General features: G+C 44.1%; 1 protein-coding gene across 1 annotated transcript in view; it reads right to left on the reverse strand.

Annotated features, from left to right (window-relative positions):
* FRAS1 (Fraser extracellular matrix complex subunit 1) overlaps nucleotides 1-27,986 on the reverse strand; it is an 887,592-nt gene that overhangs the window by 275,831 nt on the left and 583,775 nt on the right. The window contains exon 23 of the mRNA XM_063919583.1: nucleotides 24,472-24,618. Coding sequence (XP_063775653.1) covers nucleotides 24,472-24,618 — 147 coding nt within the window. The remainder of the gene's footprint in view (nucleotides 1-24,471; nucleotides 24,619-27,986) is intronic.

A 27,986-nucleotide genomic window follows, 5' to 3' on the forward strand; every position in this document is an offset into this window, starting at 1 on the left:
GCAAGCTATCCTTGAATCTGGGGACAGGATGGTATCCAAGGTAAAGGGGCTGCACAATGCCTTATCCCGTTGTTATTTGGATCTGGCTTCCTTTGTGATTCAGTTGGATGATATGCCTGAGAGAGTGGATAAGGAGGTCCATATGAAGATTCAGGATCCGTGTTCGCTACCTACCTATGTATCTATGCTCACTGCTCCTACATCTGTTAATGCAGGATCTGGTGGTATTATTTTGAAGATGTTCTTTTTGAGATCCTCATTGTCAATATTTGCTGCAAATACCTTGCAATGCGACTCTCCTGTCATTACGCTTCGCTTTACTGGACTTCGGGGGCCGTTCATTGTAAGTGGCCAGGGAACTGTGGCTGGTGCCGACAACGGTATTGTGATCCGTCCACCTTTCATTGATTCTCTCTGGAATTGCCCGGTGTTGCAAGCTTCGAGACAGTCTGACCCACCTTGATGGACTTTGCTGTCTTTCTATTATCATCCTTATTGGTATTATTACTGTTTATGTACATGTCTGCACATCTTAATCTCTGAGGTTTTTTTTTTTAGTTTTTTTTTCTTTTCATATCCTGTTTGTATATTATTTTTGTATTTCCTGATATCACTCTGCATCCAGATTGGTAAAGTCTACATGTGACTCATTGCTCCTAGGCTGGGGGTACCATTCCGTTATGGTTCAAGGGATAATTGCCCTCACTCTAGAATTTAGCTTAGATTTGGCGGGGGTTTAGGCGATCCAGATGTGTCATAAGTTGGGGGGGATGGTCATACAGGGTCAGGGTTTTGGGGGGGGGGGGTCAGTTGTAGTCCTAGTCTATTCTTTTGGGGCATGGGCGGTTGCGTGCTTTATTTTAAATATATTTTCATATTGGCAGCATGTCATTTGACTCTATAAGGTTTCCGCTAGTTTCTTTTCTCTATTTCTTAGATTGGGCTGGAGTTCCCTCGTATCCCGCTTGTGTCAACTTGTTCCCCTTTTATATGTTTTTAGTTGTTTACAGGAGAGGGGGGGGGGGGGGGCTGAATGGAGTCTTTGGGCACCCGTCCGTTTGCTATTCTATCTTCTGGGGTCTATGCATCTAAGCTAATTTATAATTTTTTTTATTATTCTTGCTACATATTGGCTTGTGTTTAGATGCAACTTGAGAACTCCATCTCCCTTTGCTTGGGTGTTTTCATCAATATTTTGTATATCCATGCCATTTGTGTGTTTATTGTAGATTTTCTGTATGTTGATTTCCTGTAACCTACTGTTTTATCCTCTTACAAGCATATGCTCTACCTCTTTTATAGTAAAAACTGTTAAAATAAAACACAATTTAATTTAAAAAAAAAAAATCAAAACTGTAGCAGGGCATGCTGGGATGTGTAGTTCAGCAACAGCTGGAGTGCCAAAAGTTCCCCATCACTGGTCTACCATATATAAAATTATAATGATTCCCTATGCTTTATATGCATGTACACAGATAAAAGGGAGGAATAACATTCTTGGACATTTTGTTTGCAGGAGCCCATACAATTAATGGATCTTCTGTGACTAAAATAATAAGGAACAGAGGACTTCCTACAAACATAATCTGTGAGTGTGATCATTTCCCTCCCATTGAACATTTTAGGACTGTGCTTAGACTTTAAAAGTGCTGTGTTCCCATACCTTTAACTTTAGTGTCTCTGAATATTGGGGGTAATTCCAAGTTGATCGCAGCAGGAAATTTTTTAGCAGTTGGGCAAAACCATGGGGGTCATTCCGAGTTGTTCGCTCGTTGCCGATTTTCGCTATATTGCGATTAACATAGAAACATAGAAACATAGAATTTGTCGGCAGATAAGAACCACTTGGCCCATCTAGTCTGCCCCTTTTTTTTTTTTTTACATTATTTTTATCTCTTACCTTATTTGATCCTTATTTCTTTGTAAGGATATCCTTATGTCTATCCCATGCATGTTTAAATTGCTCTACTGTCTTAAGGCCAGTACTCACTGGCCGATGTCAGAGAGATGTGTGCTGAGCGAACCGCTCAGCACACATCTCTCCCGGCGCTCAGCACAGCGCGATCTGTGCTGAGCGTGCGGGGGGAGACGGGGGGGCCGCTCACTTCACCCAGCGGGTGAAGTGAGCGACCCGCTAGATTGGCCTGCATGCAGGCCAATCTAGCAGCAGCGATAGCGATGCGCGGGTCTGCGCATCGCTATCGCTAAGGGGGCTACACACGGAGCGATCGTGCTTAAAATCTAAGCAATCTAGTCAGATTGCTTAGATTTTAAGCAGCGATCGCTCCGTGAGTACCCCCCTTTAGCCTCTACCACCTCTGATGGGAGGCTATTCCACTTGTCCACTACCCTTTCTGTGAAATAATTTTTCCGCAAATTTCCCCTGAACCTCCCCCCTCCAGCCTCAGTGCATGTCCTCGTGTCCTATTGCTTCTCTTCATTTGGAGAATGTTTCCCTCCTGGACTTTGTTAAAACCCTTGATATATTTGAAAGTTTCTATCATGTCCCCCCTTTCCCTTCTCTGCTCCAAACTATACATATTGAGATTTCTTAGTCTTTCTGGGTATGTTTTGTGATGTAGGCCATGCACCATTTTAGTTGCCCTCCTTTGTACAGTTTCTAATGTATTAAAACTGTGCGCATGCGCAAGGTTCGCAGAGCGCATGCGCTTAGTTATTTTACACAAAAGTTAGGTATTTTACTCACGGCATAACGAGGATTTTTCATCGTTCTGGTGATCGTACTAAAAAACGCTGGCGTTTCTGGGAAAAACGCGGGAGTGTCTGAAGAAACGGGGGAGTGTCTGGGCGAACGCTGGGTGTGTTTGTGACGTCAAACCAGGAACGAAACTGACTGAACTGATCGCAATGGCTGAGTAAGTCTGGAGCTACTCAGAAACTGCTAAGAAATTTCTATTCGCAATTCTGCTAATCTTTCGTTCGCAGTTCTGCTAAGCTAAGATACACTCCCAGAGGGCGGTGGCTTAGCGTGTGCAATGCTGCTAAAAGCAGCTAGTGAGCGAACAACTCGGAATGAGGGCCCATGTGCACTGCAGGGGAGGCAGATATAACATGTGCAGGGAGAGTTAGATTTGAGTGGGTTATTTTGTTTCTGTGCAGGGTAAATACTGTCTGCTTTATTTTTACACTGCAATTTAGATTGCAGATTGAACACACCCCACCAAAATCTAACTCTCTCTGCACGTTATATCTGCCCTTCCTGCAGTGCACATGGGGGGTAATTCTGAGTTGATCGCAGCAGAAATTCTGTTAGCAACTGGGCAAAACCATGTGCACTGCAGGGGAGGCAGATATAACATGTGCAGAGAGAGTTAGATTTGGGTGTGGTGTGTTCAATCTGCAATCTAAATTGCAGTGTAAAAATAAAGCAGCCAGTATTTACCCTGCACAGAAACAATATAACCCACCCAAATCTAACTCTCTCTGCACGTGTTATATCTGCCCCACCCTGCAGTGCACATGGTTTTGCCCAATTGCTAACAAATTTGCTGCTGCGATCAACTCAGAATTACCCCCATTATTATGTAACGTATTCGGTAGTAATCCACAAGTGTAGGAGATGCAGTATTGCATTTCATTCACATGATTCAGTGAAATAGTGCCCCAAGGTAAATAAATCGTAGGGATCAGTACTAAATGCCGCCGGTCGGAATCCCGGCGGTCGAAATACCGACGCTGGAATCCCGACCACACAATCCCGACAGGGGTGGTGAGCGGAACGCAGCCCCTTGCGGGCTCGCTTCGCTCGCCACGCTGCGGGCACGGTGCCTCGCTACGCTCGGCACACTATTATATTCTCCCTCTATGGGTGTCGTGGACACCCACGGAGGGAGAATATGTCGGGATTGTGGCGGTCGGGATTCCGGCGTCGGTATTTCGACCGCCGAGATTCCGTCCGGCGGCATCTTGACCGCATCCCAAATCGTAGATTGTTTTACTTTACAGGTTGAACCCGATGGGCAGTTTGCTTCTTTTCAACCTCACTAACTATGTAACTTTGCCTTTCCTAGGCCATAGCAAACATTGGGAGAACCACTGTTGTCTGCTAGAACCACTCCAGAAAATAAAGATATTCTATGAAGAGAACAATATTCCAAGTGCAAGGCGTTTATTTACAGACAGCTGTGTCTACATTTACAGTCACAGAATACATTTTTTCACTCCCACATTGTGTATGGTCATAGTCACCTGAGTATCCAAAGTAGGTGATCATAGCCAGGGCCGGATTAAGGCAAGAGGGGGCCCCCAGTAGTAACATTGCTCATAACCCCCCCTCCCGCCCTCGTAACATACACACACTGTGTCGTTACTATGGATTTTGGTGCCCTGTGCCAGATAGAGCATTGTTAGCCCCTCCCCTCCCCCCCCCCATTTTAAATAGGGAGATTGTGTGCTGGAAAAAGGGAGTGTTGTGGGGAAGGGGTGTAGACACACAATAGCACCCCCAATTCAAATTATGCCACACAGTAGTGACTGTTACATTACACTGCATAGTACTACCCCTAAAACATGTCATGTCACACAGTAGTTCCCCTTATACATGTTACGTCACACAGCAGTTCCCTTTATGCACGTTATGCCACACAGTAGTGCTCCTTATAGACATAATGCCACACAGTAGTAGTGTCCTTTATATATAATGGCATACAGTTATGTCCCTTACATATTATGCCACACATTATTATTGCCCTTATAGAAATTACACCACATTAATGCCCCTTACACATTATGCTAGACATTAGCAGTGCCTTATACTCATTATGCTGCACATCATCACCCCTATAACCCTCCGTTTGAAAAAAAAATTAGTCTGAAAAAAATTAATAGAAAAATAATAAAAAAATATAAAAAAAAAGAAAAAATGATTTAAAAAAAAAAATGCATGGATGAGATCAGTAGTTAAAATTGTTTTGAGAGAAAGAAGGTGGTCCCTAGATTAGGTAGAAAGGGATGAGAAAGCAGAGACAGACCTGCAGACAGGAAAGGAAAAAGATAGGTGAGGGAAGGTGGCACTGCAGGGGCAGTGGTGGAAGTAGGTGTAGCATTAAGGACAGTCAGTAGATGGAAAGTGGGATGCCTGGCATGAAGATAGTATGAGGAGAATGCAGGGAGAGAGAGGGAGCAGCAGTTAGGAGGGACACTGGGGCTAATTCAGAGTTAATCGCAGCAGCAAATTTGTTAGCAGTTGGGCAAAACCATGTGCACTGCAGGGGATGGGGGGCAGATGTAACATGTGCAGAGAGTTACATTTGGGTGGGTTATATTGTTTCTGTGCAGGGTAAATACTGGCTGCTTTATTTTTACACTGCAATTTAGATTTCAGTTTCAACACACCCCACCCAAATCTAACTCTCTCTGCACATGTTATATCTGCCCCCCCCTGCAGTGCACATGGTTTTGCCCAACTGCTAACAAATTTGCTGCTGCGATCAACTCTGAATTAAGCCCACAGTCAGGAGCTGCAATAGCAGTGAGGCAGGCAGTGGCGGAAGGAGAAGAGGAGCCGGGGGGAGGATTAGAATAGTGGTGATGTCAGTGGCTGGGGGGCACACCTGGGGCTGGGTTAGAGTGCTGGGAGCCTGTCGCACCCCGTACATCCCTTCACTACACCCCTGCAGACACAGATGATTAGCCACAATATAAAAATGCTTAGAGAACCCCACAGAATGATACATTACCCTAACCACCCCCTGAAACATGCAGTATACCAGTAGGATGTTCAGGAACTGCTTCATGAGCAGAGAAATGGTTATAGACAGTCCACACACAACACACCCTCCTCCCCACTCTCCCTGTGCCATTCCCAGCAGGCAGACCTCTTGCAGTGGGTGCAGAGTCAGACGTGACTGGAACCAGACACCCGCTGCTCCCACTACTAGCTGCAACACCTGTGGGCGCAGTGCTCAGTAGTGGTCCCTGTACCTGTCTGAGCCCCGTGGGTGGCTGCTGCTACCAGTGGCGCGGTGCTGTTGATACCATCGCTGGGAACCCAGCCGGAGATGGCTGCTCACATTGTTAATGCCCTCACTGTCCGCTGCCTGTGAAACTTGTTCCTTTTCCTTTACTTTGGGTCCCCATCTCTGCACACCCCCACCAATGGCCGCAGCGCTGCTGAGCTCTGAGTCCAGATTACGGACTCTTCCTGGACTTCAATGATTGGCAATCATACCTTAAGGCACGCCCCCCCACTTTGAGGCATGCCTCCCTTTCATATTGTATTGCCCGCTGTGTAGCACCGCTCCAGCTACTCTACACTCACACAGTCTCTGACTACAGAGGTGAGGCTGAGCTGTTGCTGCCTCACTTCACATCTATTACAGCATTTACAGGGAGCTCCGGGAGGGAGTTGGGCTGCCGGGGAGAGGATGGAAGAGAAGAAGATATGGAGCAGCGCCGCGGTGATGTGACTCACTGGATACTGGGATGGTTGGAGGTAGCCGGTGCATCAGGAACTTTTGTGCCTAATGCCGAAGGAACACTTCTTCTGCGTAGGCGACTGTAAAGTATGAACACCTGTGTGTGGGGGCCCCGGGACGACCGCCCCTGTCGCCCCTCCTTTAATCCGGCCATGATCATAGCCATTTAGCAGGTACCAAAGATATAACAAGAACGCGCTGAAAAAGATTTGATTTTTAATTATCCCATAAAATTCAATAAAAATGATGAAATATATATATATATATATATATATATATATATATATATATTATAACATATACACCAGCCGGTATTATTCACATTGAAAAGATAAATCTTAAAAAGAGCATGTTCACTCCAGAATGCCACTGAGAACTCAATCATAAGCACAAGGTGCCTAATTCAGATCTGATCGCTGGGCTGCGTTTTTTGCTGTCCGGCGATCAGATCTGAATAACCCCCATAGATTTTTAGTGCTAATTAATTGTATTCATCATTCAGGGAAAATGTCCGGGTGCCACTATTTGTTGGTAACCAAGCAAGAAGATATTAAATCATCTTATCATGAAGCTTACAGTGTTACCAGTCAGATTTCCCACCTACAGTATGATGTTAACCAGGCACTGTAAAGCAGTCTTGTTAGTAAAAGCGGCTTATAAGCAGGACATTACTCCATTTACAGAAAATGTTACCACGAAATGTGTCCTGCTGGCTGCTGTATTTGTCCTCCACATAGGGGGAAATCAATTACCTGTGGTAAATAACTGTGGGTGAAAAAAGGCGGTAGCTTTGCGCTTTAACACCTGTAGCTATTCAACTGCACCCCTTTTTCATCCGAGACCCTGTTCAATGCCCGTCAAATTAACATTTTAACAGGTGCTAACACGGGTTAATGGGTAACACACAGAATCTGTGAAAAGTTCTCTGATTCTTGTGTTAACAGGTTCACAGTTCCCTTTAACTTATTGGTTATTGGGAAGGGGGAGTTTGCCTCTCTTCAGACTTGTAAAGAAATATCCCCTATAAGTGCTGCTGGTGGGGCTGGCTAAAACTTTTAACTTTTTCTTCCAAAACACGTCTTGCATGACTCTTACATAACTGTGAAACATATAACTGTGAAAGTAAAGATATAGTGCTGCCTTTACAGTGCCAAATGCTGTATTTGAATATTTATGTTTTAAAACACATTGGTTTACATCCAGGGGCATAACCAGAGCCGGCCCTAACTAAATTGATGCCCTAGGCAAGATTTTGACTGGTGCCCCCTAGCACCACCGCTAGTTCCACGTCTGACCCTGCACCCCTTTCCCAGTACCATCACCCCTCACCCATAGCAGTCCTTATTTTGGTGTTCCCACCGCCTATATTTTAAACAGGAAAATTGCGCACATTTGGCGCACAGCCCAAAAAGGTGTGTGTTTTTGCTGGCAAGGGGCATGGCCACACACTAGTGCCCCCAGTTCAAATTATGCCACACAGTAGTGCAACTTTATTCAAAATGTATCATGTGATAGTGTCCCTAATTCATGTTACATCACACAGTAGTACCACTTTATCTTATATACGTTACTCCTCACAGTAGTGTCCCTTATTCACATTACATCACACTGAATTACTCCTTATGCACATTACACCACACCATATTGCTCTTTATTCACACTAGACCACATAGTAGTGCCGTTTCTATATGTTACGCCACACAGTAGAGCATCTTATACACATAACGCCACACAGTAGTAATGCATTTATACACATAATACCACAGTAATGCCCTTTACATATATGACACACATTATTAATGTCCTTATAAGCATAATGCGCCTTACACATTATGCCAACCTTTATTAATGCCCTTATACACATAATGTCCCTTACACATATGCCACATTATTAATGCCCTTATACACATAAAGACACACATAATGTCCCTTACACATATGCCGCACATTATTAATGCATTTATACACGACACACTTATTGCCCCTTACACATATGCCGAACACTATTACACAACCAACCCACTCACAAAAACACGGCACTCACATGGCCACTAACACTGTGACCTCTGCCTCTGCTTGGATAGAGATATGTCCTCATAAATCTTGCCTCAGTGCGCCATGCAGCAGGAGATGACTGGTGTTAGTCAACTGGCAACTCTTCTAACAGCAGGTGCCTATTTTTGATGAAAATGCATTACTATGTGGCTAGGATGCACATGCAGCTTCTGCTGATTAAAATGATATGCTGCATTCCTATATACTGTGTGAGACTGTGGCTGTATCTGCATACGAAATGCTACACACAGAATATAGGCATGCCGCACATCATTTTAATCAGCAAAAGCTGCTGGTACCCCTAGGCATACCAATGGTCTAGGCAGTTGCATAGTTTGCCTATGCCTAGGGCCGGCTCTGGGCATAACAATGTTGGTGTCCTTGAGGGGGCGACAACCAGAGATTTAGGGGTGCCAAAATGAAACAATATCTTGCCCCCTTCCCCCCACACATCCCCTACCAAAAAGGTTCTGACTCCCCGATGAAACGTTGTGACAGAAGTGTAGCATTTCTGGCACTGAAAATGTTTGTTATATACCACCAACACAGCAGTTTAATTACACTGCTTTAACCATGCCAAATGATTTAAGAACAAAACAATTGAATCTTTCTTTAAAGATACTTTTACCACATAGTTGGCTCATGTACACATCTACTTTTGCAAGTGAGAGAAATAAATCATCAGGTGTACTTAGTAACTGTAAAATGAGATTATATACAAGTGCTCTTAGAATTGTGAGTAGACAGTTGGTTTTCCATTCTAAACCTTTGTTAAACAGTGCTATTATCACTCGAAGTCCACACAGTGGATTCAATGACAAACATTCTGTATGTTATTGTTAGTTGACTGATACCTCAGCGTCTAGCTACAGTACCATTGCGTACTGCAGAATATGACAACGAGAGGAAACGCTTGGCCCAAAATCAGCAGATGTTTCTTCTATACTCATGATTGTATTACTGACGGGCTGCTTTTACTTTGTAGCCCGGAGATAGATACTATACATGACACACAATATGAGGTTAATTGACAGGTCAGTGTGTTCAATTTATCAAAATCTCAAAGGTTACGAAGAACTCCGCTATTGAATTAAATACCTTAATCTAAAAGAATTTATAAAAGTCTAAGAAAATAAACATAAAAATCAAGCCCACATCATCAACCACTACATCCACGGGTAGTCTGATATAAAAGTGACTTACTGTAAACAAAACCATGAGTTATTCTATAAACAGTATGCTCTAGTTTATAGTGTTCCCTGCTGGATATAACAAGGCCTGTATCTGGGAGGTGCTGTATTGAAAAATGACCACTGAGAAAATACGGCAAGGATTCTACCATTTTTGGACTAAGATATGACCAATAAAATATGTTTGCATTAGAATAAAATACATTTTACATCTGCACCCAAGTCACGCTATGCAAATATACTGAGAAACTGATGCTTTGTTTAGAATGGCCTATGTCCATACAATGTGATATACAAAAAGCTTCCTCTGTAGTGTGTGATGTCCTTAGATACAGTCTTAGTCTCTTAACTTTACATTTACTTCCTATTATCTGTGTACTGAGATTTGTGTCATTAACTGAGAGTAAAAGGATCCTCCTTGTATAAAGCTACAATAAAAGGGCTTGCCCATACTACATCATGATGGTATGGTTGAGTCGGGATCAGTATGCCTGCGGTCTCAATACCGACGCTGGCATCCCAATGGTCATAATCCTGATAGGGGTGATGTAAGTATTCTACCTCCCCCCCTACCATTGAGTCATGAGTGTGTAGACATTAATTACCTTGTACCTTGACATTAATTACCTTGTACTGTAGATCACTAAAAACTACTTTCTTGCCTATCTTTTGCACAGGCTGTTACTCAATGCTCAATCTACAAATAAATATTAAATTATCAGTTACTTGTTATCAATAATATACTGTCTAGTATGATCTGTGTAATTGTCATCTTTAATAAAGACAACTCTATTGGGAGGGTTAAAGCCTCTGCATGTTTATTGCTATTTAGTAAGTTACCGTTAGAGAAAAAGACAGACATACAGGAAAGTCAAATGGTAACATCTAGTCAGTGCACCTTTTTTTTTTGAAAAATAGTTTATTGGACATCTGTGTAACGTTTACATACATTGTCGCATAGTATATATAAACATGTTAGGACATCGTACAACATATTACATATTTGAAACAATTCAACCGTGACAGGATAAATCAGGCATAACCTTAAGGCATCATGTTAGTGACCGTTTTAAAAGGGTGGGTGTCCCTGTTCTAAAATTTCCAGATTATACCACGTAGTGTGAGATATGGCTTGTCGTAGAGGGGTTTTGACCGGATCATCTAGCATCTGTATGTAGGGGAGCCATATGCCAAAGAATTTAGCTATTTTATTCTCTTTATCAAGTAGCATTTCTAGCCACTCCATATGGAATAGGTATGACAGTCTTGGTAAAAATAAAGCTATGGATAATGAGTCAGTGGCTATCCATTGCGATAATATGGTTTTCTTGCCTGCTGCTGCTATTTTGGTCAGTATCTGACGCTGTCCTATCGGCAGCTTGTGGACAGAGTGCGTCGGGTGTATATCCGACATGACCCACTCCGGGGAAATATCCATGGTGAGGTGTAGTCTGTCTTTGATGAAGGTGTGTATTAAGCCCCAGAATTTGCTCACTTCATGGCAACTCCACATGCAATGGTAAATGTCTGCGTCTATCATGCCGCACTTAAAACATTTAGAGTCAGACACTGTTCCCATTTGAAGCCTTAATTTAGGTGTGATGTAGGATCGTTGTAAGATTTGATAATTCATCTCAGCATATGAAGCTGATATAAGAGTCTTATTGATCCTATTAAAAGCCTTGAGCATGGTGGAGGTGTCAAGAGATGGGAAATCTGATAACCATTTTACCAACCCTGTCTGTGTGGACTCCTCCCAGTCAATGGACTTTTTGATATATGTATAGAGCAGTGCAGTGGAGGGGTGTATCTTAGGCGTCGACTGCAAGGTAATGTCTAAAGGGGGGTACTCACGGGAGAGATGTGTGCTGAGCGATCTTAACACAGACCGCTCAGCACACATCTCTCACCCCGCTCAGCACAGCGCGATGTGCTGAGCGAGGGGGAAAGCCGACGGGGGGGCCGCTCACTTCACACAACGGTGAAGTGAGCGACCCGCTAGATTGAGCCTGCATGCAGCTCAATCTAGCATCGGCGATAGCGATGCGCGGGGCCGCGCATCGCTATCGCTGGAGGGCATACACACGGCAGATCCGTGCTTAAAATCTAAGCAATCTAGCAAGATTGCTTAGATTTTAAGTACGGATCTCTCCGTGTGTACCCCCCTTAAGGCATTATTCCAATCTTCTGCGGTCATAGTGGCTATAGATTTGTTTGCATAACTACGTATCTGGAAATATATGAATAACGGTATCTTAAATTGTGGGAAACTTTCGCAAAGGTGAGGGTATGTGATAACCTGTCAAGTATCTCTACAAATCATCTGGTATAGCAACCTAATACCACCTCCCGACAGAGCTGTCAATGTTGTGCGTGCCGTAGTCCCCTGAAAGTCTGGGTTATGAGTCAGAGGAAGGAAAGTCGTGTTATAGCTGGAGACACCCATCCTTGAGCGTGTCTGCCTCCAAGCCGCGCAAGTCGACGCCAATAGTATATTGTCTTTAACCTGGGGAGGAAAGGCCGATGGACGCATGTGTAGCAAACTGACAAGAGAGAGCTCAGGGCAGAAAGCCTGCTCCAAGCCGGAGTTAGCAAAGGTCTCCGTCTCATGTATCCAGTCGATAGCGTATCAGTAGTTCGCGGCTAGCGTGTAACTTCTGATGCAAGGTAGGTTGACACCTCCTAATTTTTGTGATTGACTTAGTTTAAACAGGGAGATCCTAGGCTTTTTGTGTGCCCAGATGAATTCACTACAGGCCTTATTTAAGATCTTTATGTCTGTCTCCGATATTAATAAAGGCAGCATTTGGATGGGATATAGCAGTCTCGGGAAGGAGATCATTTTAATCAGGTGACAACGTCCCAGATAAGACAGGGGCAAGTGTTTCCATGCTTGAAAATCATTCAACATGCGAGTTATTATTCGTGGGAAATTATATCTATAAAGGTCTGACGGGTGGACAGGGATCTGAAGGCCTAAGTATACAATTGAGTTGCTCGCCCATCGGAAAGGGAACTGTAAGTCCCATCCGTGTGTGGCCTTTGGATGTAACGCCAATGCTTCCGTCTTAGATTTATTAATTTTAAACCCTGAGATCGACTTGAAGGTCGCTAGCAAAGACAATAGACTAGGGAATGCATGTTGAGGGTTTGAAAAATACAATAATAGATCATCTGCTTAAGCCGTGACCTTAAGGCTGTGACTGCCAATTCCAATCCCCTGCCAGTCAGAGTTCAGATAACAATGTCTGATAAGTGGGTCTAATGCCAGGTCGAAGAGGAGTGGTGACAAGGGGCATCCCTGTTTCGTACCTCTATGTAGTGTAAATGTGTCTGTGTTCAATCCATTCACTGTGATGAACGCAGAGGGCGTGTCGTATATAGTACGGAAAAATTTTACAAAATCAGCTCCAAATCTCTGCCAGTGGAGCACCCTCAACAGATGAGACCACAACACGCGATCAAACGCCTTATCTGCGTCGCAGCTCACTATCAAGGAAGTCCCGCCTGGCAGTCTGGCCGATATGGTCAAAGCGGCAACCAACTGCCTGATATTATGTACTGACGTCCTCCCTTTCACAAAGCCAGTCTGTGATGGATGTAATAGTATGGGCAGTACCTCTTGTAGCCTGTGTGCTATGAGTGTTGTTAAGATCTTGAAATCTTGGTTTAGGAGCGAGATCGTGCGGTACGAATGAACTAAAGTAGGGTCTTTTCCTGGTTTTGGCAGTACTATCATGCGTGCATGATTAAAGGCGCGCGGGGCAGCTCCGCCGGCCAAAATGGAATTAAATAGGGCTAATAGGTGGGGAGTGATATGGGGCAGCAACAGTTTGTAATATTCTGCACTCAAACCATCTGGACCTGGGGATTTTCCATTAGCTAACTGTTTAATTACTGTTATCAATTCTAGGTCGGTGATGGGGGACATGAGGGAGTTTCTATCTTCCGCCGTCAGTGTGGGAGCCCCTGCCGATCGTAAGAAGTCCATGCCGCTAATAGGGTCGTCTGGTGGTGCCGTATATAGTTCCTTGTAGTAAGATAAAAAGGAGTCAGCGATAACAGTCGGGTCAGAGGATAACTGGGCATTAGACTGAAGGGCGAGAATGCGTGAAGTGGGTCGTTGACTACGAACTACATTTGCCAGGAGTTTGCCGGCTTTGTTTCCCCACTTGAAGTATTTATGTTTTTGGAAATCTAAAGCGTATTGAGCTCTCTGTGCATAGAGTATCATAAAGATGTTTAGTCTCTATGTAGATTCTGCGATTATCTTCCGTCGGGGAGGTTAACAGCGTCGCATAGGAATTCGTCAGTGCCAGGCCAAGGTCACGAAACCTTTGATTAAGGCGTTTACGCTTACCCGCAACATACGCAATGATGTAACCCCGCACTACCGGCTTGGAGGCAGACCAGAAAAGACCAATGTCATCCACGTGTTGTGCATTGTCTTTGGCATAATTGAGAAAGTGAGTCTCCAAGTACGACTTGAAATCAGGGGAATTATATAGGTGTGAGGGAAATCTCCAGTTAAAGGAGGTCTGTTTAGGAGATTTTAGGTCTAGTGTGAACCATGTAGGTGCATGGTCCGATATGGCAATATTTTCTATTTTTGAATCTCGTAACCTAGAGAGCAGTCCCACTGGTAGCAGCCAATAGTCTATTCTAGTAGACGTGGCATGTGGCTGAGAATAAAAGGTGTATTCCCGGTCAACTGGGTGTTGGTGTCGCCATGGGTCTATTAAATGGAGTGAGGCCAGCCAGAATTGCAGTGATGCTGGAATGGAATAGTTGCGTCCACCAAGAGCACCTGACCTATCCAGGGCCGGCTGCAGTGTGGAATTAAAGTCACCGCCAATTATCAGATGGCCCTCCGCCCACTCCTGAAGTCGGACATAAACGTCAGTAAAGAAAGCATTGTGATCTGAGTTCGGTGCATATATGGATACTAATGTGTATAGCTCCCCCTCTAATTGTACTTTTAGAAATAGGAACCTACCGCCTACATCTTCTAGGGTATCTAGTATGTTATAACTAAGAGATTTATGGAATATAATCACTACCCCCCGCTTCTTGGAGGTATACGATGCTGAACTAAAACCCTGAATCCAACTGTCTCTAAGCACGTTGGGGTCCCCCGATTTCCAATGAGTTTCCTGCAGCATCGCCACATCCGGCCGCAGGCGTTTGAGGTGTTGCAATATCTTCCTACGTTTAATCGGAGTGTTAAGACCTTCTACATTCCATGTAAGAAATTTTAGACTCGTCTTAAGCTCTAGCGAAGTTGTCATGTTAATTGTATATCTAACCGACACCCGTCCTGACGGACTCATAGAGCATTTTTTAAATAAATTGTGGAGTCCCCCATGTCCCAGCGAGCATGGGGACCCGACCTATAACAAAGGCAGCAAATCCTTGTCCTAACTTCGACACTAAAAATAATTGCAAACATTGTGTTACAGTATGTCCATTTTCCACATTTTTTTGAACCCATAACAGTGGTCCGGAAGACTCACTATAAACTAGTAGTGTAACTCCGATCAGAATAGGGAGTAGATGGGGGGATAGGGGGAGGTGTGGGAAAAGAAGGGCAAAGGGAGGAAAAGGGAGGGGGGGAAATGAAAGGACGGGAAGGCCCAGCATTTTACAAATTCAAGGGCAGATAATACTGCAATAAACCAAACATAGAGAACATTAATGATCAGCCATACATTACCAATCACGACCTCCATAAGGGAGACAATACAGATGTTAGTTCTGTGATGAAGTTCGTGATCAGTCTCTATCCTTGGAGGCATGTGAGGAGCGGCTCCGCACAGATTCTGCAAAAGTCTTTGCCTCTGAGGGTGAGTCAAACAGGTACGTCTTGCCGTTGTGTTGAGCTCGGAGCTTCACCGGATAGAGCAGGGCAAATCGTATGCCCTCATCGAACAAGATCAGGAAGGGGAAAATTCCCTCCTCTTCATGGCCACACCGTAGGAGAAGTCTTGGAACAGGAGCAGCTTGTCTCTGTGATAGAAAAGTTCCTGAGCTTTGCGGTATGCGTCCATCACCTTGACTTTGTCTGTGTAGTTGAGGAATTTGAATATGACCGGTCTAGGTCTCCGCCGGTCTGTCTGGAGGTCCGGGCCAATACGGTGTGCTCTTTCAATTGCCAAGGATTCCCCATCTGTCAGGCAGCCTAACTCCACCGGCAACCAGGAAGAGACCAGAGCCATTAATTATTTCGGTCTAACGGATTCTGGTAAGCCGATCATACGAAGATTGTTTCGACGATTGCGATTTTCTAAATCTTCTAGCTTCTCCTGTATTGCAGAGATGGAAGACGCCTGGGAATCAATGTCAGAGCGGGCGGTGGTCAGGTCATCTTCCAAGTTTGAGACCCGTTGTTCAACTTCATCAAGTCGTGTGCTGTGTTCCTTTAACTGCGTCATGGTGGATTCAATGGCGTCCTTCAGCCCCGCAAGTTTCTTGTCTAGCAGTGGCGATAATATGTCTGAGATTTCCTGCGCTCTGGCCACCGCGTCCACGGTGTATCTAGCAGAATCTGGTACGCCATCTAGGACATTAGCCGAAGGCGACGGGGGTGGCGAATTAACAGAAGCTGAGACGGATGCCCTGGTGTCTTTAGTTTTTGCCGGTGCTGAGCCGCGTCCCCCTCTCTGTGTCTTGGCCACGTATTTATCCATAGAAGCGCAGTAGTGGCACTTTTCAATGAGAAAATAAGTATAGTGAGATATCCTGCCCTGCAGGGAGTAATTATGAGCGTGTACTTGCTGCGTTCAGAGCAGTAGGTCAATACGATCCAGCTTGTAGAGGGTTCTGAACCAAGCAGCCCACGTTCTGGAGGTCGTGTAATATATTGCTAAAATCAAGGTATGCAGGATTAGTTTAGTGGGAATATATTCTGTCACCCCTGCAGCCGATGCTTGTAGGCGTCACGGGCCTCTGGGCCTCACGTTATGTGGGCCTGCGTGTGGTATTTGGAGGCGGCTGATCAGGCGGCTGATTAAAGTGGCTGCGTCGCTCCTAGGAGGCGCCACTATCCAGGGCCAGAGAGGTGCCTGATTCTCCCCTATGCAGGGTGACCTCCGTTCACTGGGGTTCAGTGTGGCGCGCGTGTGTTCAGCGCACTGTCCGTGGAGGTAGCGGGCGGAGGGGGAGGGGGGGGAGAGTCCGGCTCAGCACACTCACCCCACCGCAGGTCGAGTTCTCTCTCCCGGCGGGCACACGCGGATGTCTTCACCGCCAGCGGTAGCGGCACAGGGCTCAGCTGCTTGTGTGCCGAGCAGTGCCTCTCTCTTCGGCCGCCTCAGGCGGGGAGTCGGGACGGGACGGGGGCCGTAGGATGCCCGGCCACCTCCAAGATGGCGGCCGCGGGCAGCATGCACCACAGTTGGAGCTCGGATTCCGGTGAGTCCAGGCGGTGGGGAGCCGGGGGGATGATCACCTCTTGCCCACCAGTATCTCCGCTGGCCCTTAATATTAATTTGGGGCACAGGTCCCGGTATGAAGACCCTCAAATCCAGTTCGAGGTGTCCGGGATCGGAGAGCTCCTTTTAAAACGCGCCCTGCTGCGGGTCCGCCCACCGGAAGTCTAGTCAGTGCATCTTAACAGTATTGTATGCCCTGGACAAAGCAGTCCACTGGGGCCCCTACACACCCATTCATGGGAACCAATAAAAAATGATAACATGACCCTCTTGCGGTCCTGCGCCATCTCTATACATGCTTACATACAGTGAACGGCTGTCAACACTCTGATTGGTGGATAGCTCCAGCCATTCACCAATCAGCATGGTGACAACCATACACTGTCTGGATGCAAGTTGGGAAACAGGTAGAGAATGCTGCCTTGCCGTCCATCTAGAATTGTGGGGCCCTGGGCAGCTGCCCAGTTGCCTATACGTTAAGATGGATCTACATCTATTATTCTGTTATGCTGTAATTTTATGATGTTACAAAAATGGTGACCTAAAACTACACTTTGCCATATAATTACAGAAATTAGAAGGGTAGTGTAAGGATACCAGGATGTTAGAGTCAGGACTGACAGGGTCATCTCAGTACATAGGGGTGCTTACTGGGTACACAGAAAAATAGGAAGAGCAAAAAAAATACTCTATCTTTATTATATTCTGCAAACTAGAATATACGCCAACACTACTATACAAAATAAATTAATAAGTTGCCAGGTAGATGGCAGTAATCACACATTAACAAAGCACAGGTAGCATTAACTGCTAGCAACAGGAGCGTAGCCATAACTTTGTGGGTCCCATAGTAACATTTTGAAGGGGCCCCTGTCCCAATGCTTCTAGAGTAGGAGTGAGCAATAAGCGGCCCTCCAGCTGTTGTAGAAGTATATATCCCAGCATGCCATGCCATAGTTTTGCTATTTGGCCATGCTAAAACTGTTGCAGGGCATGCTGGGATGTATAGTTCTATACTCCTACAGCTGAAGTGACCCACTATTCTAGTGACACCACTCTCCATAGCGATTGTTTATTTCCCATCATAATGCCATAGTCAATATTATGCCCCATGGTAATGTCCTAGTTCATATTAAGCCCTATAGTAGTGTCCTAGATCACATTAAACCACACAATGCCCTCAGGCCATATTATGCTACACTGCAGTGCTCCAAATCACAATATGCCACACCAGGAGCGGATTGGGAAGAAAACCAGCCCGGGAAATTGATGAAAGTAGTCCCAGTGGGGGTATGGACTGATGAGGGAGTGGGGTCTGTTGAGGGGGACAGGATCCCTCCTCATAGGGCCTGATTGTATGCAACTGCAGCCTCCCGTGTGTCCTTTGCTGCAGTTGTGTTTGAGACCAGGGGTGGATTGAGAACTGAAAGTGGTCCTGTAAAATTTTGTGGCCTGACATGGGCAGCACAAGCGGTATAACATACCGTGTAGCCAGCCATGGCAGCATCACTGGATGGCAGCGTTGCTGTACTGCAGAGAGCGGTGTGCTGCCTGTCATGTGGGTGGTAGGACCACATGACTACACACAATACAGGCCCCACAGACATGACGGCCTATCAGGAATCTTCCTGGTGAGCCCTATGGTCATTCCGCCCCTGTGCCACACTGCAGCTCAGCTATGTCCGTGAAGATAAAACAGGAGTACGGGAGACAAATTATATTGGTGTGCCGCTTTACTGAGACCACAAACTGACCACAAACTTTATGGGTGAGATTCAAATGATATATCACGCCCAATTTCCTTTCTAAAATGATCTCCGTTATCACACATATTGCGCCCATAGTAATCAGGTTTACAGTGTAAAAGGTTGGGTGCCTCGCTACTCCGGGGGTAGCGAGCTGAAATAATGATACACCGTCCCTGAGGGCAGAAACAGAACGAGTGTGGAAAGGGGTGAAAAGAATTGAAACCCGCCCTATGAGTGCTGACAAGTCCCTCTTTTCAAGCACCCACGAGTCGGCTGTCAGCATTGTCAGTGGTCGGGATTCCGGCGTCGGTATCCCGACCGTCGGGATCCCGACTGCCGACAATATAACTACATCCCATTACAGACTAATTGTCATTATAGTCATTAGGAGTAAAGGGGTAGCAGTTACATGTTGAAGTCTTGATCCTAATGTTCCTGGCTACTCGGCCAACTTCCCTGCCAGCATGATAGCAATCTGAGACCAGATGTGTAGGGCCTGATTCATGTTTCTATGTAAAGCAAAAAAGCAAGCAACTGGGCAAAGCCATGTTGCACTGCAGGTGGGGCAAACGTGCAGAGAGCTTTAGATTTGGGTGGGTTATATTTTTCTGTGCAGGGTAAATACTGGCTGCTTTTGCATGTAGCCCACAAATACTACCCAGCTTTATTTTTACATTGCAATGCAGATTTCAGTTTGAACACACCCATCCCAAATATAAATCTCTCTGCACATATTACTAATGGCTCACCTGCAGGTAATTGTAATCCACAAGTAGAATGATGATACACACATTAGCTGGAAGGGTTTGTAACCCCACTTTCAAGCCCTGTCAGCACAAACCTCATTGAATCATCATGTGCCCACTTTTATAGGAGTCTTCCTTCCTTCTCTCGGTGGTGCTGGCTTTCTAAGAGTTCACTTTCTATCTGTGCCCCTTTTATTTGTACCTTGGGGTTGGTATGTCACAAGCAGAAGCACTACTACTATGGCCATGTACATAGGGTGAATCAGCCAGAACCTTAACCCATCCCTAGTGCCATCTGCTGCATTCAGAATATTGACATGTTCAGAATGTCAACATACAATATGTTGACATTCCCAATAATGACAGTATATAATGTCAACATTGTCCAAATGTCGACGTGATTTTATGGTTAGGGTTAGATTAGGGTTTGGATTAGGCTGCAATTAGGGTTAAGCAGTGCTTAAAGTGGTCCTAGAGAGGTGGTAGAACTCACTCCCCCCCCCCTCCCCACGGCGCCTACGGCGCTCAGCCCCAAAAAGGGGTATGGTCTCAAAAAGAAATGGGCGTGGTCACACAATAGTAATAATGCCCACAGTAGTAGCACCCCTAATACACATAATGCCGACAGTAGTAGCGCCCTGTAATACACAATGCCCACAGCAGAAGCGCCCCTTTTACAATGCCCACAGTAGTAGTGCTCCTTATGCAATGTCCACTGTACTGGTAATGCCCACAGTGGTAGTGCCCCTTATATAGAGCCCATAGAAGTGGTGCCCCTTATGCAATGCCCCCAGTAGTAATTCCCCTGTAGTTATGCCCCCAGTACTAATGCGCACCTAAAGTTATGCCTCCAGTAGTAATGCGCCCCTGTAGTTTGCCCCCAGTATTAATGCGCCCCTGTAGTTTAGCTCCATGTAGTTTGCCCCCAGTAGTTTGCCCTTAGTAGTAATGCCCCCAGTAGCTTGCCCCCTTGTAGTTTAGCCCCCAGTAGTTTGCCCCCAGTGGTTAGCCCTCTGTAGCTTGGCCCCAGTAGTTTGCCCCCAGTGGTTAGCCCCTAGTAGCTTGCCCCCACAGTAGACGCGCTGCTAATACAGTCACACATGTTTAAAAAATAAAATAAAAAACCATACTTACCATGCCGACCGCTGTGATCCTCCTGGCGTCCGGCTACCCAGCACTATGAGAGAGACGTCATGATGTCTCTCTCATAGCGCGCACTGACAGAGCCAGGAGCCGGAAGCAGGAGCTCAATAGTGAGCTCCTGCCGCCGGCTTCCACTGTGCAGGGAGAGCCGGGCGCCGCTGGTAACACAATCTCAGCGGGTGCCCGGCATCTCCCTGTGGTGAGCCGGAGGAGATGGAACTGCGTTCCGTCTCCAAGTGGAACTGACGGAACGCAGTCCCGCCCCATTCCGGCTCACTTAAACCTCTGGGGTTAAAGCCAGTACTCACTAGAGAAATGTGTGCTGAGTGATCTGTCACAGACCGCTCAGCACACATCTCTCCCACCGCTCAGCACAGCGCGATGTGTGCTGAGCGAGGGGGGTGGTGGCGGAGGGTTGCTCATTTCACCCAGCGGGGGTGCATGCAGGCCCATCTAGCACCGGCGATAGCAACGCGCGGGGCCACGTATCGCTATCGCTGGGGTGCATACATACGATATATCCATGCTTAAAATCTAAGCAATCTAGTCAGATTGCTTAGATTTGAAGAACAGATGTGTGTACATGTGTACCCCGTTTAGGGTTACGTTTAGGTTTACATTGAAAATCGTATTGTTGACATTCTGGCAATGTTGACATTATGTCAGTGTTGACATTGTGCATGTTGACATCTGAACATGTCGACATTTTGAACATCTGAATAAAATATACCACACCCCTCACAAAATGGTATATTACACCAAGCATATTTTGGTATACAAATAAATGGTCAGTAATGATGAACTTTCTTCTGATTTAAGACCTGTTATAAAGTTAATGCATATCAAATGATAATTGGACTTTAAACACATACATACACAGCAAGCTTACCAATAGCTCTATAATATACATCATTTTATCTTAAGTTTTAGATCAACTTAGTTTCCCTTGTAAAAAAAAAAGTATATAGTTTCCATTAATATAATTTATAACAAAGGAGAGTTTAATACAACTGATATCCTTACATAAAACCATGTTTTACAGCAATCAATTAGAAATAAACAAGTTGTGAAAATGAAAACTAACATAAAACACATCAGAACTAATGAGTCAATTTCAGTATATTTAACTATACAAATGGCCGTACAGACAATCTCAATTAAGATAATAACTAAAAATATGTTTTCCTATTATTTCGAAATTCACAACTTCTGTGAAATACATCACACATTTACGATTCGACATCTCATGTTTATTCAACTGAGAAACTTTATGTAATAGAGAGAGAAAAAGTTTTCTAGTTATAATTGCGATACAACATGAATTACACTGAGGGGTATCCAATTAGCCGCAGTCATTTACTGTAGCTAAATCCAATTAGCCCCAATAAACCGGCGTGATATGCGGCTTATCAGGGATTTTGTTTCACCTACCTCAGGCAGACAAAACCTACCTCGAGCAGGCAAAACCAAGTCATGCGAAAACAGGTCTGTTTCTAGCGAAAACACACAGGTTTCACTGAACCTGTTTGTTATTGGGACGAAAGCTATTTATTTTATGGGCGGTAAAAAAATATCGGTGAAACATCGGAAAAAAAGTGCAAAAAATGGCCATTTGTTGTTTCACCTCTAATTGGATACTCCCCACTGAGCATGATGTGTACTTTCTTTCTTGGGCTCCTCCATAATTTCTTTTGCTAGGCTGTGGTAGACTAGTATATTGTATTCCATCTAAAGCAAGTGGCAGGTGTAGATTTGAGGTTAGTGGTCTTTTAAAGTTGAATTACCACCTGAACCCATCCCTGCTGCACAAACACTAGAGCTGTGCGACTCTATAGGCACATTGTGGCTTCTTGTTTTTCCTCTTCTACATCCATTTTAAAGTAGTGTAAGAAAATATACAGATGGAGCCATGCTGTAATGCAGGGTCTTATAAGGCAAATGCAATCACACAGCAACAGAAATGATTTACTCTTTGTTTTTGTTTTGTTTTTTTCCTACTGTCAAGGTGCTCCAGAGCACTGGATAGTGGGAAAGGCAGAGCATATATAAAACAGGGTTATACAATAGCATAATTGGTTTAATTAATATAGTGGCATTATTGGTTTAATCAGTATAAGGGTATTATTGCTTTCACTAATATTTTAAACATTAGTGGTTAAATGAAGTCATGTACAATCATTATTTTAAAATCAAGGTGATCGTTATTTTTTAAACGGAGGAACCTTTTTATAGTGTACACCTATATGTAGTTATACATGGGCATGCCGACACTCAACACTTCTGGTCCCAAGCATTTTGGATAAGGGATACTCAACCTGTATTTTAACATTTTCTGCCTCAAACAACATGCCTAATGCAATGAATGGTTTGTTCCCCAGCAAGGCTTCTAAGCCGTAAATGAGGATTGAGACTTTGCAGTTTTCATTCATGAGACTAAGGGTAAACTTGGCTGCATCATTTGGTGGTTGCCCCGTCTGTGACTTTATGCAAATGCAGCTAAAATTCCCTTCCCTGGCATACAATTCTGCTTATGAACGTGCAAGGCCATAGACACCCACTTTCAGCACCCGTACACACTGTAATACCTGCTGGTGCATCTCTAGATGCCCCAACCGAAACTTGCAGCAGCCCTATGGCAAGGGCAGGTATAAAGTCTGAGTATGGCCTCCCAGTGTCAGACTAGCCCACAGGGGTACAGGGTAAAACCACCGGTGGGCCCCACTGCCTGGGGACCCCTCCCCCTCCTCTAGTTATCAGATTTTGCACTTGAATTACACATTATGCATACATTACATTATACTGCACAGGACTATGGTGTACTTTCTACAGTATTATTAATCTGGAACATTGTCATGCATGCACTAGCGTTATTTGCTATATATATGTATCAAGGGGCCCAGAACCTGCACTACTTGTTAGCCAAGCCTCTAATCATGGGCCCCTATCACTGCATTTCCCCGGTGGGCCGTCCATGTCCCAGTCCAACACTGTGGCCTCCTATATGTACGATTGAGCATCTGAGTATGCACACACTTCAGCAACACACCCATGATATTCCCATAACATACCCAGAAGATGGACCATCTCTGTACATCTGATTAGCCACATCCCAGTCAATACGAAGGAACATCCAGCACTTTTACAATACATCTCTGATACTGTGTACAACAGCGCCTTCGTGTGCACACTCTGTAATGCAGTGGTTCCCAAACTCAGGACACCACACAGTTCACATCTTCCAGGTCTCCTCACAGAATCACAAGTGGAATAATTAACTCTACCTGTAAAATGTGTCTCCTACTAGTAGACCTGGAAAACTGTTGGGCGTCATTGAGGACAGAGTTTGGGAACTACTTGTGTAACACATGTGCCATAAGAGTTTTTAAGGCTTTTTGTGCGAAAAATACAGTAGCAAAAAAAAATAAACTTTGGAAATATTGGCAATGCGTGCCACTCTGAAACAGGCACACAATGTGAATTTGTACACTTAAGTCACATGGTATAGAAACTGTACATCAAATCGTATGGTGACCTGCACTTTGGTAAATTCCACCTAGGTCTTCACATACTTATAATGTAACTATCAAAGTGAATTTCCATGAAGTGGTAGTAAATTCACATATTGTTTTTGTTTTTTTTTTTATTTAGCCAATGAGTACAACAATGGATGGATGAATTATCTTCACATGGCTTTAGGCACTAACTGTATCACAGGTTTTTACCTTTGCATGTTCTGCTGCTGTAGTCAAGATAATACTGCTGGGTGCAGCTTTCATACTGGCACTCTCCAAATAGCAGCACTTTGTTTGGGTCTTTACATGCAGAACAGACTTCCGCAGAGTCACATGTTAAACACTGGCTGTTACATGCTGCACAAAGCAAAACAGAATGGTTACAACACGTAGTTTACAACATAAGCTTGTGTTCTGGCTTACAAACATCTCCAAGTCATGTTTTAATACAGTGTTACTTTGCATATCTGAGCGGAACGTATGCATGGTACAGACAGTGTAAAGTGGAAGGTCACTTGGTCTGGTGTGTAGCGTTGCTGGTATGTATTGGACATAGCAACAAGTAGCGGGTAGACAGACAGTAGGCGCTGGAAAACTTGACACCCAAAATATATAGGATCTGGAGATGGTGAATTACTAACGGCCCAACTGAGAGATGTTTCAGGAGTGTCTTTGCTGTAATAATGAAATGTGGGAATTTAGAAACTGCTACAGCTTTAAAAAAAAAAAAAATGATATGTACAAATGCAGCATTTCTCAGCATTTTCCACCCTCTGGCACATTATTAACACAATTAATTGATTTTGTAAGAATATCCTTATGTACTTCATGTGAGCACATAATAGCACAGTAGGTCCAGTGGTGTTTTCGTGGTATGCCTAGTATGGTATGCTGGCTGAGCAGGGAGATGGACAAGGTAAATAAATGAATTAAAAAAATAAATAGAATGTACTACAGGAGTCTCACTAAAGTTATTTTTCTCTTCTCCTTTCAAGCAAAATATAAACCAGTGATCAAATGTATAAGGTCCATAGCAATATGGATTCAAATATGTGTCTCTGTGTCTGAGCAAAGAGACCCCACAGGACCTGACAATGACATGTAGATTGTTCCAAAAAAATCACCAAGAGAGGTGAAAAAAAGAACTCTCCTGAATTGGGGCACACAAGAGTGCTCTAATTGACGTGCATGAAACGGATCTAAATTTAAAACTTAACTTTTATTAATGTAATAATAAAATAAACGGGAAAATGATCTCTAAAAGGCGAAATATTAACACATTACATAAACACAACATTTAACATAATTAAGAGGTCCCCTTTTCCCTTCCAAACACCAGAGTAGTAGAGTATCAGTAACCTGCTCTGTTGGTTGCACTGACCGTAGAGTCATCAGCCATAAATAGAGGCGAATGAGATACAATACTAAACGCTCTGGCACTGTCTACATTTCTAGAGACTTGCGTGAGTAAGGGTCTCTCACCACGCATATAATGTGGTAGCACATGCGTGGCAGCAGAACCTCGAAATACGCTTTAAGGTCTTGTCTTCTTTCTACAAAAATCTTTTCCACCCCATCAGCGGAAAATCAGAGGTATTTATAAATTCTATAACTGAACCACGGGCCTGGACAAACTGCATTAATCATTGGCAGACAGGCGTTTAACCCACACTCTCAACTCAGGGCAGATCTTTCATATATCTCAGTCGTAATTCTTACTTGTTTTCAATCCAGAGCAAGTAGAGTGTCAGTAACTCTCTCATTGGTTGCACTGACCATACTGTCATCAGCCAAAAGCAGAAGTGAATGAGACACACTACATATATGCTCTGGCTCTATCTGTAATTCCAGAGACTGGCACAAGTAAGGGTCTCTCACCACGTATATAATGCAGCAGCACATATGAGGCAGCAGAACCACGAAACATGCCTTAGGTCTTGCCTGACTTTTTCCTGAGTTATACCTATATATAATTCTTCTCCAGTTTATGGGCTGAAGCCCTCTGAAGTACACACACACGACCTGTATCTTTTAATTATGTTAAATGTTGTGTTTATGTAATGTGTTAATATTTCGCCTTTTAGAGATCTTTTTCTCGTTTATTTTATTATTACATTAATAAAAATTAGGTTTTAAATTTAGATCCGTTTCATGCACGTCAATTAGAGCACTCTTGTGTGCCCCAATTCAGGAGAGTTCTTTTTTCACCTTTCTTGGTGATTTTTTTGGAACAATTGAGCCTAACTCTTAGGGAGCACCGCCTACCTCTTTAGTAGACCAATAAGCGATAAGCTGTCTATACTGAAGAGAATTAGGGTACTAGAAATGCAACAGGTATTATAATGACCATTGTAGTTTCTAATCTATCACATTTAAAGTACACTTGAATTCTGTGCGGACAACATTCCAATTTTTGTAAAAATGACATGTAGATGTCTGATACATACATGAGGGCAGACAAGGGGGTGATGAAGTCAAGGAAGGATAAAGATAGAGGGCAGTATTGAAAACAAGGGAGAAGGTAGGCTCAGATAAGAGTCAATGAAAGACAGAAAAGGGACAATAGGGGTCAGACAAGAGACGAGGGGTAGATGAAAGACAGAGTACATTAAGGAATAGAGCTGACAGGAGGTTAGGACCATCAGACACAAGGGGGCACTGAGCAAGCAATGAAAAGGAGGGAAGCAACAGGTACTCAGACAAGCACAAATGTTGACAGCGCAAAGAAGAGCATAGAGTTCTGAAAGGCTGGCATCATCTCAGAGATGGCTAGGGTCCACACAGGTACATCGTCATGTATGTTCTGAGTGTGAGTGAAAGACAGGGATCCTCAGACTCTGCCCCAGGGCATTTAGTTATTTTATTAACAAGCATTACGAAAAGAGATGTGTTTACTTTTCTTTTAAGAACATACTTAATAGATCAGACAAATGATAACTTTCTTTTTTAGTGTAGCCAAGAAAACACAGTACCAATTATCTCCAGTCACATAGCAAATACAATTATTGGAGTCTTTCAGAAGTCTGCCACTGTTAATCTAAATCTTTGCTGTAACTGGCTCTGTATGATGAAATCCTTAGTTTGTCTTTCAACACTGTTAGATCTGGCTGTTCTTTAAATCATACTCCACATAACTCAACACTGATTTAAAGGTATTTCAGAACTAATGGTTCATGGAAGGACACAGAAGTTAAAAGGACAAACCTAAAGGCAGTTGCTCAGTAAGGGGAATAATATATTTTTATTTCTGAAAACAAAATCTTGCAGTGCTCTTAAATGGATGAAGAAAGTTCTCAGCGGAAATCAGTTTGGCAAACAGTGCTCTTATAAGTCTCTTATTGAAGAGATCTGAGGGTACGTCATTTGGATGCATACAATTCCTTGTATAAAGAGGTATGGCTGACACCACAGTCTCAGTCTTCCTGCATCAGTGTGTTGGGAGCCTCATGTAACTCGTCAGTAGTATTATACCCCGCTCCTTGCTCGGGCTTACTTCCATTGCTCTCCTCACATGTGTCCTTACCTACACAACCACTCGCTTCCTGAAACAATCTGCGCTGCTGTGTGCACCCTGAATGTCTGCTTAGCTACAGATTGTTCTAACACCACCCACTTTAAAACAGGAAAACAAATAGATGAAGCAAGTTGGAGAAATGGGCTCTGACTTCACTAGTGCACAAGTATGGTGTAAGAAGAAATATGTTTTTGGCCACGGCACAGATTGC

Source organism: Pseudophryne corroboree, chromosome 1 (assembly GCF_028390025.1).
Source record: "Pseudophryne corroboree isolate aPseCor3 chromosome 1, aPseCor3.hap2, whole genome shotgun sequence".
Lineage (NCBI taxonomy): Eukaryota > Metazoa > Chordata > Amphibia > Anura > Myobatrachidae > Pseudophryne > Pseudophryne corroboree.